The 20,407-nt window shown below is 37.7% G+C and overlaps 2 protein-coding genes across 3 annotated transcripts in view; both read right to left on the bottom strand.

Annotated features, from left to right (window-relative positions):
• The window catches only part of LOC118420419 (tyrosine-protein kinase ABL1-like), an 85,573-nt gene that overhangs the window by 9,439 nt on the left and 55,727 nt on the right, over nucleotides 1–20,407 (bottom strand). The gene's annotated exons all lie outside the window — the stretch shown is intronic.
• Nucleotides 43–20,285, bottom strand: LOC118420420. Its single transcript, XM_035827201.1, has 23 exons — nucleotides 19,160–20,285; nucleotides 18,953–19,049; nucleotides 18,715–18,801; nucleotides 18,459–18,500; nucleotides 18,194–18,289; nucleotides 17,923–17,985; nucleotides 17,383–17,474; nucleotides 16,820–16,895; nucleotides 16,502–16,552; nucleotides 15,734–15,778; nucleotides 13,795–13,853; nucleotides 13,237–13,287; nucleotides 12,707–12,772; nucleotides 12,270–12,361; nucleotides 11,918–11,995; nucleotides 10,556–10,859; nucleotides 9,305–9,602; nucleotides 8,076–8,197; nucleotides 7,497–7,626; nucleotides 6,500–6,655; nucleotides 6,111–6,233; nucleotides 5,053–5,207; nucleotides 43–3,718 (listed from the first exon to the last, which is right to left on the bottom strand). The coding sequence occupies exons 2-23, from the start codon at nucleotides 19,034–19,036 to the stop codon at nucleotides 3,145–3,147; spliced, it is 2,844 nt and encodes a 947-aa protein (XP_035683094.1). The 5' UTR covers nucleotides 19,037–19,049; nucleotides 19,160–20,285; the 3' UTR covers nucleotides 43–3,144.

Raw genomic sequence — 20,407 nt, 5'->3', positions numbered from 1 at the left:
GAGGTTCAGTTTTAGATAGTGGTTAAGAATAATAACAGGTGACACTTTAATTCTGGACAGTCACTCTAATTCTGGACAGCCTGTGATTTCTCCTTCTACTTTGAACCAACACCCATGATATTTCTAGATATGACAAACATGGTCATAAAAGATATGTAGGTAACATTGATTGGTCTCCAGGGACTTGTCAAATCTGCAAAATTCTGCAGAATTCTGCGCAGAATTCTGCGACAGGCACAGAATTCTGCAGGCAGACGCAGAATTCTGTGCAGAATTCTGTGCCCATGACACAGAATTCTGTGCCCATGACACAGAATTCTGTGCCCATGACACAGAATTCTGTGTCCACATGCAGAATTCTGCAGAAATTTGAAAGAACAATCAAGGGTAAAGTATACCATGTACATTGTACATGTACCTAACTGAAATAGACTGATCCTGACCGTGCATACAATTAGCTGTGTGAATGATAGCACAATAACTTGAATTGAAATTTGGCATCTTAATTTAGGTATGCATGGAGATGGCAGAGTTTATTGGTGAATGCTTTGCTGCAGAGAAATGCACAAAGTTGTGTTGTGCTTGTGTGTATAGTGTAGGGCTTGTATGCTTTGAACTTTTGAATGGCCATAGCTTATTCAGTTATTGTATCCAAAAATTATATCAAAATACATGCCTGTAGGCAGGGTGGTGGGCAAATACCCACCGAACGCTCAGAGGAAGTTCCGAACCCAAAAAGAATAAATATTCCCTCTCTTGAGAGGACTGTTATTGACAGTCTTAATTTTTTTCTCATAAATGAAAAAAAAGCTATTTCCAAGGATTGAATTTTCAAACCCATACCCATGGGATCCATGGCCATAGAGAGTCTGCAGCACTCACTACTCCAAAAAATTTACCCCCAAGCAAAACAAAATCCTGGTTATAGGCTATACAACATGTAAGTTCTGCAGAATTCTGTGCAATAGGTGCAGAATTCTGAATGCAGACACAGAATTCTGCAACCATAATGCAGACTTCTGCAGAAATATGAAAGTCTGAACTAAAACAAAAAAGGCTACACTTAGTATACAAATTACTGGTCTTGGTAAATACTTTGATACAGAACAATATTCAAAGGTGTATTTGTCCTGGTGTGAACATCCTGGAGCTTATGTGTGTAGATCTAATGAAAGGACATAGGTTATTGCATTCAGAAATTATATCAAAATTTCTTCATTTGTCCAAACTGTGACCTCGGAGCTACATTACAACATATAGCCAAGCCATTCGGTGTACCTTTATATCCTGAAGGGGCTAAATGCAGGTCAACAAAACTATGATCATATAACAATTTTGTAACACAGTTACAATTGTTATAGATTTGATAGGAAACTTGTCACTTTAATTCAGAACTGGAGACTGTTTGTGCATGAAATGTAAGATGGAAATTTGGGCCAGGCAGCATCTTTACTACCTTGTTACAAAGCTGAAAAATACCAAGACAGGTGTTGAGTGGCTTAACTGCAACTCTGTCTTAGCTTAACCCTTCCTTGTGCTGTATGCTAATGATTGAAAGGTGTATAAAATGGATAAAATATACACATGAATGAATTATACCAACTGAAGGTCTTATCTTATAAAGAAACCTCATTGATTATACCCCATTATATGGTTTTCAAACAGCACCCCATGGGTGGTTTTAGGAAACAACATTTTAAGTAGCATTCAGGCCAGTAGAAGTTGTACAGTCCACACTTTCTCTTAACAGTGAACTGTACAAAGGCTTCCAGTCATACACAATGGATTAGAGGGATTATAGACTCGATCTGCTTTGATCTTTGTTTTATCAGAGAAAAAACAACAGCAGAAAACGCAGTATGTGGAGGCATAGAATAACACATGCTGATGAAATGCACACATCAGTACTCTACATTGTATACCAAAATCTATGCCAGAGCAGAGGATTAACACTTAGTCTCGACTCACCGCAAGCACTGAAAGATAGTTGATATAGGATTGCACAATGGAAATGTGCTACATATATATATATATATATATATGCGTACCGTACGGTAATTACAAACAATGTACAACTGTTGTCCAATATGACTGCTTCATTTCTCCTCACTTACTATGTACAGGAGTAAATATTCATCATCATAAGTAGCAAATACTAAAAGTAACATTGCCTTCTTGATCAATAGAAGGAATACTGAAATATACAAAATGTAGATTCACACTTCTTAGCTAAGTTTCAAACAAACACAGTTGATGACCAGGTCCTATACATATTCTTGAGACCCTTAGAATGATTTTAAATTCTGGTCACAGATGTAACCAGGTACACATATAACAATATTCAACATGTTGTATACAATATAGATTCAGGACACCAACCCTGGAAGCGGATCCTTAGCTAGTCATACAGCATGTTTGCTCAGCTTTTCTTGATAAATAAATGAGAAAAGACATCAGTTTGTAATAACTAAATAATTGATAACTGCCATTAAAGAGCAAAGAGCCTCATCAACAAGTAACAATCAATTAATGAAAAAAGAAAGCTCTGCATACATAAATTAGATAATGCAGTAAAAGAACATGGAGCAATGTTGAAAGCTTTGGGGACCGTCATGACTCATACCTACAATTATGGTCTAACTTACTGTAAGGCTGTCAAGTGACCCTTCACGCAGTGAAGTCAGTACCCTGGTTGATACAGTGATAAAAAATTCATATTGTATTTCATTCAATGTTATTCACCCATTAAAAACAAAACATATTTGAATGCTTCAGTAAATTTAGAGCAGCATCATTTAAAACAACATTAAGTTCAGGCAGTTATACACTGTAGTGTCATACAAAATCAAACAACACACATTGTATACCAGTAGTCACAAACTAAACAGAAGAGGATATATTATCTTCTGATCATGATTCTTTAAGAAGAACATCAAAGGCAAGAAAAACATTGTAGATTTACAAATACAGCAGAGTCAGTGACAAACCATTTATTTTATTCCCTGGTGGTAGAATGTTCTAAAGCAGGAAAAAAGGGAACCAGGTAAACCATTTCATGCCTGATAGATTTGATGTAGAACTAGAAGTGATTGTGAGCAACAAAAACAGGATGGCAACATGGGAGAAATATACAATCATGTACAATTACTTCTTTAACTTTTTCACAGATTGCTGAGAGTTTGCAGTCTTTCCCAATTTTCTCTTACCCTTCACTATGATATTAAGCGGAGCATTCCTTTTCCTCTTGTGTTTGTCCAGAATAGCTTCGGCTTCGTCTGTTAGCACAGACTCCTTATCAACAGGTGGCCTATATTTCTTGAAAGTACTTATCTTCCACTCAGGTTTCCCTGGTTCCCTTTTCTCCTGCATTAGAAAGTTCTCCCACCAGGGAATGAATCCCTCTTCAACCCGCACTGTCTCACTCCACTTCACCAAGTCATTCTTTAAAACCTGAACCATTGTGTCATGTTCTTTCACTGCATTGTCATCAGCATCAAATTTCCATTCCCGAACAGACGACAACTTGGGAAACTGTGGGATAAAGACATTGGTGGGGATATCTACTTTAATCTCTCCTTTTGTCGGCCACAGCTGAGCAGACAGTTTGACTTCCCCACCTACCATCTGAGCTGTAAATGTGTGTGGTCTGGAGTGTCCGGAGATGTTGGCGATCTGCTGGTCTATTGGAGTCTTAAAATCCCACATTGAATTCATGAATCTGCCAAAGACAAAGACAGAATACTTTAATTACAATCAGGAATGTCTCAAATTACAAACATTATACCAGTTGATTTCATTTACAGTGCTGCTTCTCAATAACTCTATGCATACTACTCAATTCGACAGCTGATAATTGTTATAAAATATGTGTACAAAGTTGTTGAATTATAAGGGTATATACAGTCAAACCTGCCCGAGCGACCACCTCTTCTCAGCGACCACCTGGCCATTTCGACCTCTTTTTCTCGGTCCCGATTTTTTTCCCATTGACATAAGAATTAAGCGACCTTTTCTCAACGACCACCTGGTCAACGCGACCGCAACCAGCCCAAATTGGGACGACCGCATCATTTTCAAAATTGAAGTTTTCATTGATTTTTTTTATGATAACTAGCGCGATTTTGTGCCGAAATCGTTGTAAGAAAATCCGAATTTAGTTGTTACAGAAGTTTTTTTTTTAGATCTATATCATTATAAAGTGAATGAATGCTGAAACGTATATAGCCTCATACTTTTAAAGAAAAATCTGTGTAGCTCGTACCTTTTTAAGAAAGATCTGTACGTGTGAGTGCTTTTGTCCAACTGTACTGTACATTCACCCGTGGGTAAGTACGCTATCGGGACGTACCGGGCATCGAATTTGAAAGGTGCACCGTAGTTATTTCAGATCAAGAACATATTGACGCATAAAGGCTTGTATGGTAACTGACAGCATCAAAGTTCCCTTACTGTTTAAATGTTAGTGTACAAATACTTGAGCTTTAAAACACTGTATCGTATAAAAGCCCGATAAAAGCTTGGGGTTGCATTTACAATTTACAGTGTGCATGTTGTATTTGACATTAAAGACCTCGCTACTTTGTGTGTATGCAGTGTGCTTGCTATTTGCCATGAAACACAACGGAAACCATTTATTCTTTGCATCGAGCATGTTTTGAGTCGATATTCTTCTCAGCGACCACCTGTCCAAATCGACCGCTTTTTCCCGGTCCCCCGGTTGGTCGACTTGGGCAGGTTTGACTGTAGTAGTTTATTTACATCTGCTGTCCATGTGGTATTGTGGTATTGCTGTTGTTTTTCTGTGAAAGTGATCTCAGTGTTGAGAGTAGGCACTATTGGTACAATTGGGCCTCTACAAACTTTTGGATGTCGTATTCTTGGGTACAGCCAACTTGTAGGATACTGTTACTCACTGGGAGAAAATAGTATTGAAACCCAGCAAGCTCTTGATTGTAAACCTCTTTGAACAAGTTTGCTAGAAATGTAAAAAGATTGATGTTTCTGGCTAGAGGAATCATGTCCCTGAGTAATTTTGTATAGCATTTTGTATACCTGCAGTCTGGACTTGGGTTATAGCTTGCCTTCACTGCCTGAAATAGTTCTGGAAGGGAAGTGGCGTCGTGTCTTTCAAGGTATGTCGAGATTCTACTGAACATCTGGTCGACATCCTCATGTGTGTGTCCTGGCATTAAGTAGCCAAGCTTAACCTTGAATTTGAGAAACAAAAGAGGATCATAATGAGGACATCTTCACCAACTTTTTACACATGTATTTAAAGACACAGAATATCTAAATTGCAAATTAAGTGATTTGACCTCACAGATTACATTTCAAGGACGGAGTACTGAGAGCAAATGTCCACCCAAAAATGTTAGTTGAGGCCACACCAATTTAATTTCTTGGTTCACGGATTTTTCATAAAAAATGTGGAGCGAGAGTGTGAAATAAAAATAAAAATAGTAAAATGGTTGGGGTAAAGGCAAGGGCTAGTCCAAAACATAAAGAATAAAAAGTTCTCAGCTTGAAAAAAGTACAAAAACACTATTACTGTACAGTAACAGCACCTGTTCGTTGAAAATTAAAAAAGTAGTGTCAGTTTTTGTGTTTGTCCCATTCTTCATGAATGACAAATATAACTTCAATAATAATACCCACACTTTAAGGAACTTATAATATAAAGGCCAATTTGCTACACCAGAAAGTTGGTGAATGGTTTCATTAATGGTGAAAATTTGCTGAGTGGTAATTTTTATTTTTATTTTTTCCCCCAAAAAAAGGAGCGAGCGAAATCCGTGAACCAAGAAATTAAATTGGTGTGGCCTGAAATGAATTGATTGAAAAGTAAAGGAAATGACAGGGTAGATTCTTACTATGAAATGTGACAATATCAAGCTATAACTTCCATAAACATAAAAAAATGTATGGGTTATAGAGGGCCTTTAGGAAATAAGAGCCAATCTGTTTAGTGGTATGCTAGAATTATGGATTCTATCTCTAAAATCTGTTTACATCACAAATACGTCTACCTCTGTTATAGTCTAGAGGAAGCAAGAGGAGGATTTAGGTTAATATTTCCAAGCCAGGCAATGACTGTGAGTGTGTTCTCTTACCTTCCTAAAAATCTGCCGCTTCACCAACCATGCACAGAATGCGATTATATATTTATTCTTACACTCTTTTGCAGAGTTGTCCAGTTGGAGGTACAATGTACCTGGTAGGTGTCCACCATAGCCCTGTTAAAAAAGAGATTGCTACAGTTTGTACTTGAAAATTACTTTGTTTTGAAATGAAACTACTTTGTAATGAAAATTACTTTGTTTTGATTCCTATAGACAGCACATGTACATATACAGTTGTATATGCATCCATGTGGATAAATATTTTGTTGCACAGACTGTATATGTAGACAATATTCCTGTAGACTCTGGTGCCAATTGTATAATTAACTGTCCATTTGCCATCATAGGAAACATGAAATGAATTAAGGCCGAGTACTTACCTTTGATAAGTCTTGAAGTACACTGATTAGAACATTAACGGTTATGTTAGTGTCCATGTGGAACTTGGGCGTCCAGGCATAGATGAAGGACTTTTTCTGCCCATGGGCCAGGACACCAGTGAGATGGAACTTCAGGGGCTTGAGATTGGATTTTGACTGAACCAAAGAGAAATAAATGACAATGACAATTAAGTCAAAATCAGTTGAATGGTCTGGATAATATGTGGTCATTTTTATGCAATCATGCCTGTGCATTGGGCCTACATTTGTATGCACATAAGGAGCATAATCAATTCTGTGTATTTACATGGATTTGGTACATTATTTCCATGTAAAAACGCTGGTCCTATGAGTTATAACATGTAGGTAGGACTGAGAAATACTGTCTGAAGTTGGTTTCAGTCAGAAAGTACATTATACAGGAGTTTCACAGGTTACAATCCATCTGGAGTATTGAAAATGTGAAGGTATGGAACAAACACTGGGAACAAACAAATAAACCAGTGACTGTCTGATACAGACTGCATTCTTCCTTCTATGAACAATTTATTACAACAAGTTATGCACAATAACTGGGATTTTGGCATGTGTTATAAGTTTTCTGGCTACAATATGATTTTTCCACATTCTGCTGTCCTGAAAGGCCTAATCAAAAGTCTAGCAACACTGTGGTACTCTACAAAACCCCAATCTGAGTGTTCCTTTTCTAGGTCAGGAATCCCCCCAAAGCAAATAATCAGAGGCTCACTCCTGGTCCCCTAATGGGACACCCAGGGCTGCCCCAGTGCCCTGCTACTGTGCAGTGGATTATCAATTAGTCATGCCTGTCAACTGTCCTCTCAAGCCTGTAGGGCAGCAAGAGTATAGTACATGAATAGAATAACAGAATATGCCAGTTTTCAGTACCTCTGAAACAGCTCATCATGAGTGATGGAATTCAAAAATATAATTGGTTCCCTTCCCATTTAATCAAGAGGTACTACATGTATGTTCTTACCTTAGTCAGTGTAGCAAAATGTGGCAGGAAGGTCTTGTTCTGATCCATAGAGTCTATTATGAGTGATAGATAGTTGTCTGGCTGTTGTTTTGCTTTTTTGATATGACTGTAGTACTTCTGTCTGGCGGTACTGCAAGAAAAAAGTCACAAAGTCATGATGTTGTCAAATCCATCAGAAGAAGAAACAATTGATACCTTTAGGTATTAAATAAAGTCTCCTACATGTACAATGTATGTCCCAACTTAGACATGGGGTAAGCTGCTTTATCAGACAATGTTCTAAGCCATGCCATGTGTGAGTCACATGTATCCTAGAATTTGATGCCAGGAGTGGGTAGAAGGTGTCACTTATCTATTAACACAGAATTTGATTATCTTTCATGCAAATGCTATTCAAGATTCTGAAGGCTTTGCATACTGGGTATATATAACGTTAGTATTGTTATAGAACCTTCTCTATTAAAGGATGTTTTTCATTGCAAAGTATACCAGGCAAGGATGGAGACAAAAATCTAAATGCACAGAGTAGTAGTCAACATATATAAACTGTAACGTTATACATGTTGTATAATTTCTTACCTTTGCAGTGTGAAATGGGCACTCCTTCTCTCCTTCACCTTCTGGATGTCCCCTTTTGTTTTTGCACGGTTCAACAGGTCTTTTAAGTCGTCACATTCATCACACTTTGTGAATCTGTTTTGCTGTTAAGAAATTTTTTAAAGTGTTAGAATCTACTGTGGATGGGAAACTTAGCCAGACTTGTCTTGTCTAATTTTATGCACACACACACGCACACACACACACACACACACACACACACACACACATAATATATGAAGAGATATCAAAATGAGGGAGAGAGAAAGAGAGAGACAGATACACACACAGAGAGCAGGGGTGCAGCCTAGAAGCATTTGCAAGAACCTCATAAAATGTATACGAATCTTATGTCATACCCACAAATCACTATGCCAAAACGTACAAATCTTATGTGATACACATGGACCTTATGCAAACTGGCCAACTGCTATACATTGTACATTGGGAGAAGTAAGGAATGTTTCTGAGTGTATCTACATGTGATATTTCTATTTCAAAGCATATCAGGACATATACCGTCACGTATATACGTAGATATAGCCTGTGAGCTACTCTTTTGCTCAATTTCGGACCATCACATCGTATTTTCCCTTTGCTGAAGATCAAGGCCCCCATCTTGAATATCCCTCTACGTCTGTAACGAGATGCCAGCAGCGGTTGGTCGGTTTGCATAAGGTTTGTGCGTGACTCAAATAGTGACTTGTGCGGTTTTCATAAGATTCGTAGGATTTTATAAGGTTCATGAAAATGCTTAGGCACCCCTGGACTGGATAAAGAGAGAAGCAACAGTCAATATATTGCAAGCCATTACAAAACTAAAAATTTATGTATGTTGTGTTAACAGTCAACAACATTCAAGGAGGAAATCTTTACTGTATATGTTTAAAATTCAGTAAGTATTAAATAAAAAGAATGAGACTAGTTAAATTTGCAGTCAAATGGAATTTCGAACATACATTGTTGTATAAAATTTAGGGCTGCATTACAATGTAAAGCCTCAGAAGACGCCTGAATCAGGAGTATTTATTATAATAAGTGCTACCTTAATCTTTCGAGATGGACGGATGTCTACTACTATGTGTAAATATCTAAATATAAATATATAATAAAATCTATATAACAAACAGGAATATGGTATCAAATGGCACAACTTTATATTTAGCTATAAATTTAACTTGGTTGCTTTCTGCATCTTAGTAATGACTTACTGGTGGAATCTTGACATGACGAAGCTCTTTTTTCCACATCACGTTGAATCGTGACCTCTTGAGGGTCCCCTCATACCACAGATCTTCCTGGTATAATTGATGGATATCATTTCTGCTCACACATTGTGGAAGATGCACATCTGGGCTGTTTGGCATGGTGTCCCCAAACTTCTTTGCGTACTGTTGCAGCCACTCCTTGGCTGTTAGCCATTTTCTGGTGGGGTACTCCATGCCTTGCCTTCCATCTTCATAGTCTGGAAGTCTTCCCCTCTCATAGTCAGACTTGACTTCATAAAACCTGAAGTATACAATGTGTTATTTTATTCAGCTACATTTGTACTAATATGGCTTTTGAATTTTTTTTCTAGATTATTGTCAATTTGGCTTACATCATGGTGTATTGATCTATCATTTTGCATGTGTTTTGTTGTCAACTTGCTACAGAAACATAATACCCAAAGCGGCTAAAAGTTAGCCTGGGTACCATCTGGGTAGTAGTTCGCTCCTATGTTCCCTTCTGCTACCCGTCTGGGAACTGCACATTCAAACCGTTTGGTGCTAACGTCAACTAATGAGCGAATTAAGGAATAGGTTCTAGTGCGCTCGTTCGATGACAACAACCCTCCAGCAAGCGGACAGAGGGCTATTTGGGTGTTGGAATGCCTCACGGTTCGAACGAGCCCTTGAACCCATTCCTTCATTCGTTCATGTGTAGGGACCGATTAGCGCCCTCATCCAAAATTTGGACGATTTCAGACGTTAACGTGGCCAGTGATCCCAGACGGAACAGCAAAGAAGCTACAGTAACTGTAAATAGTGTATGATAAATGTCAGAGCGAGAAGCGACTGTTTATAGTGTATAACTAACGCCAGAGCAAAATACTCTCCGGATGGTACCCAGGCTAGCGAAAAGTAGGATTTATGAAATATTCTGTTACATGTAGTTAATGACAGTCCTGCCAAGAAAAGTCCTTATAATAGTTGGAACAGAAACATTCATCCATATAGCTTTGAAAGACAAACTCCTGTATTGTTTCATGTACATTGTATCATGTTCCCATTACATGTCACGAAACTCAGATGATACAGTAGACTTTTATATGATACACTTGTATAAATGCAGTTGACTGGAAAAAAAATGTTAGCAGAAGTAGTAATCTGAATGTTTTAAGTCAGCATTGACAATTCATGATTCAATACTGTTTGAACTTTGCTACACATAATTTTTAATAAATTTGTCAGAAATCTTACCTTGACCGGCCAACCCCGTTCACAATGCGCCATCCAAGGTGGCAGACAACATGTCCCTGAATGGAGAACTCGTAGCTTCTGTTGACTTCCTGCCTCCTGTCCGCATGTTGCAGGGTGTTGTATATGAAGGACTTCTGCTGGTCCCTCTTCAAGGCCCAAAATGTCTCCCTGCAATGGCGGATGATATCCAAGCCTATTTTTTCACAGCAGTCTCTGGGACATGGGCAGGTTGTAGTCCAGGCAGTAGTTATACCCTCTCTTCCGCAGGACAAATGTTTTCTTTTTCCACCCTTCTTCCTTCCACCTGCAACATCATTACATTGTTGTTCTGTAAACATACAATGCATTATCATGGCATTCCGTGATAGGACTCTAAGACAAAGGGGCATTCCACTCCAGAAGCAAGTGTTATTTTCTTCTGATATCTTTTTTGGATTCAAATGCACCCGACTTTTCGCAAAGTTACCTCATTTGTCTTTTTGACAATATTATTTTCCAAATCCAAGCACCCCCATATGGGCCCACTTCTAATGTACTCCGACGTACATAATGTAATTTCGCGACTTCCGACACACTTTCTCGCTAACGGTAGTCGGGATAAGCTTGGCAGAGCAATCAAGTGACTATCACAGATTTAGGAAGATACAAAAAAAATTACAGACTATCTGATCTCAGGATGGGGAAATTTGACCACTTAAGTATTAGGAGTTGAAAGTCAGTCAACGTAAAATGGCGGCGCCAAAACTGCTTGTGTGGCTGGCGATGGGCACGATTTCTCGCTAACGGTAGAGCCACTAATAGCTAACAAAAGTAGTAGAGTGACTGTCAGACATCTAGGATGGAACACAAAAAGTTTGAAGCTAAGCAACTCTTGTTCTGATGACGTTTGTGCACACACAGTCTCCTCAAAAAGTGATCCTAAAACATCAGAGTATTGAAATTACACTAGTACAAACCGGTACCTGTTCCTATGGGCAAAGCCACGTCCTCCCCCAACAGTACACAATGCATTGGAAGGGTCCTCAGGAGAATTCATAACTCGTTTGCTACAATGTCCCCCTGCATTTATGCTTCAACTTGTGGTAAATTTGGCCAAACAAAATTGATTCAAACATAATTTATTCTCTGAGGAATGGTAGTACTCACTTCTGGAGTGTAATGCCCCTTTAACATTACTAGATATCAACTTATACAAATGTTGCAATTGCATATGATAGATGAGAAAATTATATTATTGCCCTTAGGCTAGTACATGTCGTTAGCCAGAATTTCATACTGTCTATCACTGGACCCAAACCTTTGAAATCAATTTGAAAACTTAAAATATTTCTAATTCATAGTATCCTGAAATGAGTGGGTTACCTTTTGTTGATTTCACATTCATCTCTTTGGGCGTTGAGGTTGATGGCTGTGCCATGGGTGATGTTTCAATGTCTTCAGCTAGAAGAACAAAGGAGTAAGCAAAATCAATATTAGGTATGATTATGAATGAACTGGGAATTGCAATCAGTGTCAATTCTGCCAGACCAGTAAACTTGCAATATGATTAATGATAAGAATAACTTTCAGGTAATAACTGCTTTTAAATGCACAAGAGATGTGAAGTGCATGTTACATGTGTATGTACATGCATTATTTTCTTTCAGTATGATATTGCTGAGCAAAGTGTTATTTTCGCCCAAACAGACAAAATACAAGTATGTATCATACTCACAGGTTAAAGTGTTGTTGCTGACATCAGCATCCATCCCAGAATCAGAGCTAAATGTATTCTCAGACTTAAACCAATCAGAAAACTGAAGAGACCTACAAGGGAATATAAGATACAGACATCAAAAGCTGCCTCAAACTTACAAGAACTTCACATAATAATACTGAACTATTCATTTCAATAGATGACTACCAGGAGAGAATGATTTCCCCATGGTTAACAGGATTAATGCAGTAACTGTTGTACACATGTACATTGCACATGTACAATTGTATGACTCACCACAGATCAAAATATATATTGTATATCATAATGTGGCAAGTTCCATGCTACAATATAGTATAGGCTGAGTTCTAATAAAGTTCTGATACAATTATGAAATCTTAGCCAAAAGAAAATCATCTAAATATTGCACTTGGACTGAAAAAGGGATATGATACCTGTTTACTGGCAATGGTGATGGTGACCTGTGACGCCTCTTCTTCAAACCATCCCTCTCTCTTTTTCTTTAAAGTAGGAAAAAGTGTTAAAATTGAGCTTTGAATTTCACCTTACAGATTCATTATAAACTTGGACTAAAAATCAGAAATTGCATTTCAATTGGAGAGGAAAGATATGAATGTCAAGCATAGTGGGACAAATTCTTCACTTCTATCATGTACATGAAACTGAACTGTTGACCAAAACCTTATGAAACTGAAGAGTGAAGTTGACCACAAGTTTTGTTAGATATACTAAAATAATATTTTCTCTTTTGATAAAACCATTACATTTCAATTAAGCCTCATATCAATATTACCAATGTCCTCTCAGACTTAAAACAAATGACAGTTGCAGGTTTTACTTCATTCTTCCAACTATAGTAGAACATTCAATACATAATTTTTGCTTCGTGAAATATACAAGAAAGTCATCAACATAATGCTAAATATACACACTTATGTTAGATTGAAACTTTGTGACCATGTACCTTCTTGTTGGCGAACTTGAATCAAGCTGCAACATCTTAATGCGATCCTCCCTGCAGTAAAGTTTTAAATAGTTTAGTTCAGCATCATACATAACATGTTAGCTTTTACATTCTATACAATTGCAATTGAAACAGGATTGACATTCTAATTACACAAATAGTTGATCAAAGCAGAACATTGCAACATATGAATGCACAATCTGGGGGCTTTTCATGCAGACTGCTTGAAGGTATAGAAGTATATCATTGAGATTTTTAGATTGACAGCTATGATAGAATGTTGATTAGGGTTGCATTAAGCTGGCAAGGCATTCGATTGTCAGTCTCCTCTTAAGCTAAGCATGTACATTTTGAACATGCTGCACCAACTTAGTGCTTTGTTTCTATATTTTTCCGCACATTGTCATTACTTTTTGATAGGTTTGAGAAGCAACAATACATCACGTAAAACTGCTATCAATTATTATCTGATTTTACGTTACACGTTATGTGTTATAATGTGGTAAAATAGAACAGTTACTGTACATATAGCATAATGGTTTGCTGAAAATTCTATACCTTAGTGACGCAGTGCATATTTCCAGCACCATCCACTTGCGGATGTTAGGTATTGCCACCTGGGGAAAATGGAAATGGAAAAAATTTAGAAGAAGTCATTTATAGAAGAAGTCTTACACTTCAAGAAATATCCAACTTCACATCCTTTACTTTCCTATTTATTAAAGGGTGTATAGTGTAAGGAGGGCAAGCTAGTAGCAAAGTGCCTATATATACATGTATCTAGTGCCTACAAGTAATATCCTTGCAAAATATCCAACCTTGGAGTGGGTGCCAGTACAGAAAATTCAGGTCCAGACCAGTACAGTCAAACCTGTATTAGCGGCCACCTTTGCATAGTGGCCACTGCTTGTCGGTCAAATGTTTTTTTCCCATTGACCTAAGCATTAAGAAATAGTCTATAGCAGCCACTTGCCTAATAATGCGGCCACAGCCACACAATTTTTAATCCCGTAGCTATAGAAGCAGTACATGAACTATGATTTTTCTTTTGAACTACTTGAAGTGTAAGTCTAAAAATGATTCACCTTTGCAATGTTTATGTGGCCACATTTGGTCAGTCCCTTGAGTTGTCGCAATAGACAGGTTTGACTGTTTGTCCTTTTCATGGTTTGACTGATAGATATGCTTAATGTACTGTGTACATGTCATAGCGGCCAAGTTTAGTAAGACAATGTTGCCTTAAGTTTGATTTCCTTGCCTGCTTTTACTGTAATTCAGTTTTTGTTGGCTTTAAATGAATTTCATTCTCAATGAACAGTAGAAAATTTGGCAGAAAATTACTGATAATCTTATGTATCTATCAACAGTACAGTCAAACCTGTTTAAAGCGGCCACTCAAGGGACTGGTCAAAATTGGCCACTATAGAGAATATGCTAATTAATTGACCACAAGCAATAAGTTACACATGGTTTTAGAACCCACTGATCTTTATTCACATAATACTGTAACAGTACTGTACATGTACTGCAATGATTTTTACACTATAAGTATTAAGAAAACAAAAGCTATAAAAAGTTTTAAATGTTCAACAGTTGATATTGTCTGAAGAGACCGGTACGTCATATTTCCTTGATCTTTCGTCTTGTATCCTTTGATACTTCGCCGTCCGTGTGTTCCTGCTCGCGTTCACACGTCAGATTTGCCCATTATGCTAATGTGGTACTCACAAGAAAAGTCTCGTCATTTTAGACTTATCTCTTAATAAATGTAAGAATAAAATCCACCATAGTCTGAAGTTCATATCATTTTGTCTTTGTAACAATTTATTTAGAAAGTTTTTGTAAATTAACCTAAGCGATAGTGTATTAGAACGTAACTTTAACACAATTTACCTCCGTAATATTGGTGTCGTCTATTGACTTTATATGACCTCGTTTGTCAGCGGGTATGGGTAGCGCCAGTTTACGAAGTTTTGTTTTGAAAATAAGTCAAAGAGGTTTTAAATCCGGCGTAGGGTGACGATACAGCCGCTGTATATGGCAGAACGCGTGCCGAAACATAGAACAGCGGTCCGCGTGGCCGTAATCGGCAGTGTTTTTGTACCTGCGGGACCGGAAATCGTGTGGCCGTGGCCGCGTTGGACAGGTGGCCGCTAAGCCTATTTCTTAATCATTACAAATCCAAGGGACCGACAAAAAGTCCACTATGGGCAGGTGGCCGGTATGCAAAGGTGGCCGTTAATACAGGTTTGACTGTACTTTGAAAAAAAAGCAATTTAAGAATTTAAGCTTTAAAAAGGGGAAATGTTCTCTTTCCAAGTATTCTGCTGTTGCCACAAAAAAGATGCTATCCATGCATGATTGTGTGCAATTCAATGTTGGCTTGATTCAGTATCATATATCATTTCAGCTGATGAACAATGTGCAAGCAAATAGATGTAAAATCTGTGTAAAACTATGTTCTTAATCTCAACTACTGTAAAATCAAAACAATTACCTGTGAGAAGTTCAACGGTATCTTCCTGGCAAGATGCAAAGCATACTGAAACCATACAGAAAGATGTAGAATGTTTACATCAAATTGTGATGAAATATACACTAAGTCTTACATAACAGCATACCGTAAAAGCCATAAAAGCCTACATCTTTCTAAACTTGACCATTTATTGTTGCATTGTTTGACATCTAAAAGTCATGAAATCATTATGGACTAACTCTTGAGGATATGAAAATATAAAACCAAATTGAATATGAAAGTATCCCCTGTGTGTAAGAATACAGTCCGACAGGGGATACTTTCATTTTCAATTTCGTCTTTTTATATCATCAAGAGTTAGTCCATAATGATTTCATGACTTTTAGATGTCAAACAATGCAACAATAAATGGTCATGTACATGTAATACTGAACAATATGTGTGTAACAATTGCTTAAGAAAGGGTGACTATCAACAGAGTTCAAGGTTGTCCTATTTCGTACTTGAGACTGACAAAGGGTCAAAGTATGACCTTGGAACTACAGAGTTCTAGATATAGAATGACTTAGCGCTGTAGTCTGTGAAGTCACTGAACATAGTACAATAAGAATAAGCTACCAATTTACACCAAAACTATTCACTGCCCAAGATAAATAAGATCAGCACAATGATGACTTAAATCAAAGCCATTGCATATACATGTTGTAAAAGCCATACCATCTTTGAATACTGAAATAAATTTGACACAACAACAATTTGTTTCCAGACAAATGTGAATTGATGACCAACCTGGCAAACAAAGACTCCACAATCATTTCCATTCGTTTGCTGAGGGATTTCCTGTAAAAGAGGGGGAAACAGTGACAGATAATCTTAAAACCCAATCAGTAATACTTTATGCATTTTGCTTCCCTATTCTGGCTTGGAGTCAGATGTCACATGCCCAAACCACATAGTATTACTATGTCGTACTTGAAAATTGGTCTCTTCACAATTCCATGCTTGCCGGTCAGATACCCATTACCTATCAGCTTTAACTGGTAATAGTTTTTATTTCTCTTTCATTCTTAGAGAGAAACTCAGCCTTGCAGAAATAGTTTTACTTACATCAGCTGGAGGCATGTAGAAGGTCCAGTCCTTCCAGTTCAGCTCATTTTTTGGCAAATAGAATGTCAAGAATCGCCTGTAAGATCAAAGAGGTAATTTCAAATGAACTACAAACTGTACTAGGGAAAGTGTGCTTCACATCACACAACACAAAATGGTTTTGCCTGAAGCAAATGCTTACTCAGAGGATAATGGAGGAGTTATAATCAGTATGATAAAACCTAGCATAACTACGTACTGTACTTTTCCAACTGAATTATTTGCAGTACTACATTTGTGCAATCATGTAAACCAATGTAATAATGAAGGACAAGTTTATGACCTACATGTGCTTCATACTTTACAGAAGCTATGTGTTGTGCACATTCTCTCAATGAGTATTAGAGTAAGTGGATTTTTTGTTTGTAGGCTTGCCAAAACCCAGGGCTCAGAGCTAGAGAGTATTCAGACTGGATAACAAGATGGTAACATGCCAAGACAAATCAAGCATAAAGAAGATTTGACTGTAACAGTACAAATAGCTAATTTGTCACTCATATGCATATGCATAAAACAAAACTAACTTTGCTCTTGCCAGTGCTGTAACCTGATTGATGCAGTGTGAGCTTTGTAATGAGTCCATTAAAACTACCCACTTCTTCTTCACATAGTACACCTGCAAATTGAAAAAGAAAACAAAATGTATTTGCATTGTTGAAAGAACTTGAGGAAAAGATATTCTGTAAGCATGCTTGAAATTGGCAATTCATGCAGAGTATGCACACATACACTGGGATTGTGTGCTTAACAATAGTGAGTTCGGCTCAGAACCAAGAGGTCGGGTTCAAATCTTGCCACGACACTGATCTTGTGTCCATGGGAAAGGCACTTTACTTGATCTTCCTCACTTCACACAGGTAAAAATGGTGTCTCGTGTTTGGGGACAGCCACATCCCAAGCATGTCAAAGAATATATGCCACACTCATCGAAAAGAATAGGAGTCCTATTCAGAACAGAGGTGTATTATGCCATGATCAATGAGGTGGTTTACGTATGCAATAAAACCAAATGCACACACACACACACATATGTACGCACACAAGAGTTTAATAGATTAACTTACCAACAACCCCCAGTGACTGGCTTGATATACTGGCATAAAGACAATATCACTTCCTTGTATGTCCTAGTAAAAAAAGCAGGATAATTGTAACCATGTAATATTTAGAAACTGTAGTAGATCATAAGATTTAAGGAAATATCAATCAATCATTCGCTTGCATCATGAGTTGATGGAAAATTTTTTTTAACTGTTACAATTCTTAGTACACTTCAGTATAACTCTGGTCATTCTGTGCACAATTCTAAGAATTCAACATAGTGCATCAACATACCTTTGGAGTTTTCTGTCTATTCTTGTACTTGCCAAACTGTTTTCTCAACCTCAGCTGATCATATGCAGAGCAGTTAAAGTACTCAATTTTACAAGTCTGAAAGGAATATATACATGTTCTATTAAAGTTCATTGCACTACCTGTTATAATATCAAACACAGTAATTTCAGTAAAAGTCAAAATTCATAAATTGCACTTTTTCATTCAATACAATGCAATGTACATTAATGTGCAAAAAAATACACTGGTAACTGCTGCAAGTTACCTGTTCAGCTGCCTTGATGATTGGAAGATAAAGCTCAATGACCTAGAATGATAATAAAGGTAAGAACTTGTCAATGAAAGTCCTGAATTTAATCAAGCACCTGATTATCTTTTGAGTATTATCTGCTAGCTCAAGCACCACTTCATCAGTAGAAGAAATTGATTCATTCTTATTTACTCATTATTTACTCCTGTCGTGGAACATTTGTTTTCATACAAAACCAGTTGGTTTTTGACCATTCACTTACAACACTTACATTGTCTGAGATCCATTTCTCATCCTCAAGAGTCAACAGGTCCCTGTGGCTTATTCTGCTAGGAGGTGCTTCAAGTAGATTAGTCACCTGAATTGAGCAAAAAGATAAATTCAGAATTCAGGGTATTCTATCTACCTTTCAATGCAAGCAATGCAGATTTTGTTCCAACAAGAGAAGGATATCATAGACATGAAACCTTGGAAATGCTAGACTGTCTACTCTCCCAAAGGTGACTTACAAGTTTGTGATCCTCTGGGCTTAGCGGCCTGTACCTTGCAGCCTGTGCCAGGTCACAGTACGGTGGTAGCTTAGCAGTCCACATTCTTTGTCATGAACTGGAAGTTGAATAATACAGTTAGCATATTGAAATGTCTAATTTTGAAAATAGCATTATAATCATATTGGATAATCAGGAACTGATGTAAATTAATAGAAAATAATGTACCTTCAAGTTTGCCACTCTAAAAAAATCTCTTCTGGAGGGCTAGTGGGTAGGCTGCTGTAGGACCCACCAAGCTGGAGTCAGGGCTTGCTGTGTTGGGCTGCACATGTACACCAAGTTTCCCGCCAAAATTGGGAGCCAAAACTGGGGGCCAATCAATGACCAGCACTGCTGCCCCTGTAACTGCGAATTGACCAATCAGCCTGTCCCAGTCACCTTCTCGTGGGAGGCTGCAATATGGGTTGACCTCCAAAAGACCCTGAGCTGTAGCTTCCAAGTCGATTTGGGGACCAATGCCCAGTTCCTCTTTTAGTCTTTGACTCATAGAGGCTGTTGGGATATTGTTTTGGGGTTGGCTTTGTAAAAGAAAAACTTGTATAGCAAAAAATCAATTACAAATATTTGTTGGCATAAGTTGTATACCTTTAATCTGTTTTGTGGTGTAGTGCATGTATGGGTCTCCCATTTATTCAACATTACGTATGTGACAACACTTGCAACTACCAATAAGGAACTCCTTGAAAGTGAACAGTTATTTACAACAAGAGAACACTATCAAAGACAGGCTGCTCAGATAACAGTCCAAGTACCTACTTAATTTGTAACTGCCAAAAACTAGATAAAGTAGAGTATCCAAACTTCCATTGTTAATCTTAAAAAATACTTCTCCAACATCAATTTATATCAATGACATGTGAATTTTCTTGGACAAAGCTCTTCTGTTGTCACCTTTGTTTCAAATCTAGATGTAGCTAACAACATAGCAGGGTGAAATGCTACAGTAGTGCTTCAGAGGGCAAAAGTTCAGACCACACTGCCCTGCTTGGCAACCTGGGGAATAAAAATGGGTCAAGAAGGTCTAGCATGTCTGAAGTGGGTCTGACCTCTCTGAGACGGTTGCCATGATACAATCCTCTAGCTATTTGAGAGAGGTCTGCCTGTCCCCTCCCCCTCAAATCTTACCCAGAAGAAAAGTTTCTGCTTTGTTTGGCAGAAGCCAAGGGAAAGGGTTTTCTTATAAGCTAAGAAAATTTTTGTCTTGCATATGCATATACAATGCATATACAGTAGATGTCACTTGAAGACAGAAGGAAAATGTCCAGACTTTCCATGATGTACAAAATGACCAATAAACTGGTGGACGTACCAACGGATAAGTATCTAATACCAGCTCAAAAAAGAACAAGAAACAGTCATGCTTTCAAATACCAGAGTTACCAACCTAGGATTGATGTGTTCAAAAATTCGTAC

This window comes from Branchiostoma floridae, chromosome 8, assembly GCF_000003815.2.
Source record: "Branchiostoma floridae strain S238N-H82 chromosome 8, Bfl_VNyyK, whole genome shotgun sequence".
NCBI classification, from domain to species: Eukaryota; Metazoa; Chordata; class Leptocardii; order Amphioxiformes; family Branchiostomatidae; genus Branchiostoma; species Branchiostoma floridae.
The sequence above is the reverse complement of the archived record's forward strand: the minus strand, read 5'-3'. Positions and strand labels throughout refer to the sequence as shown.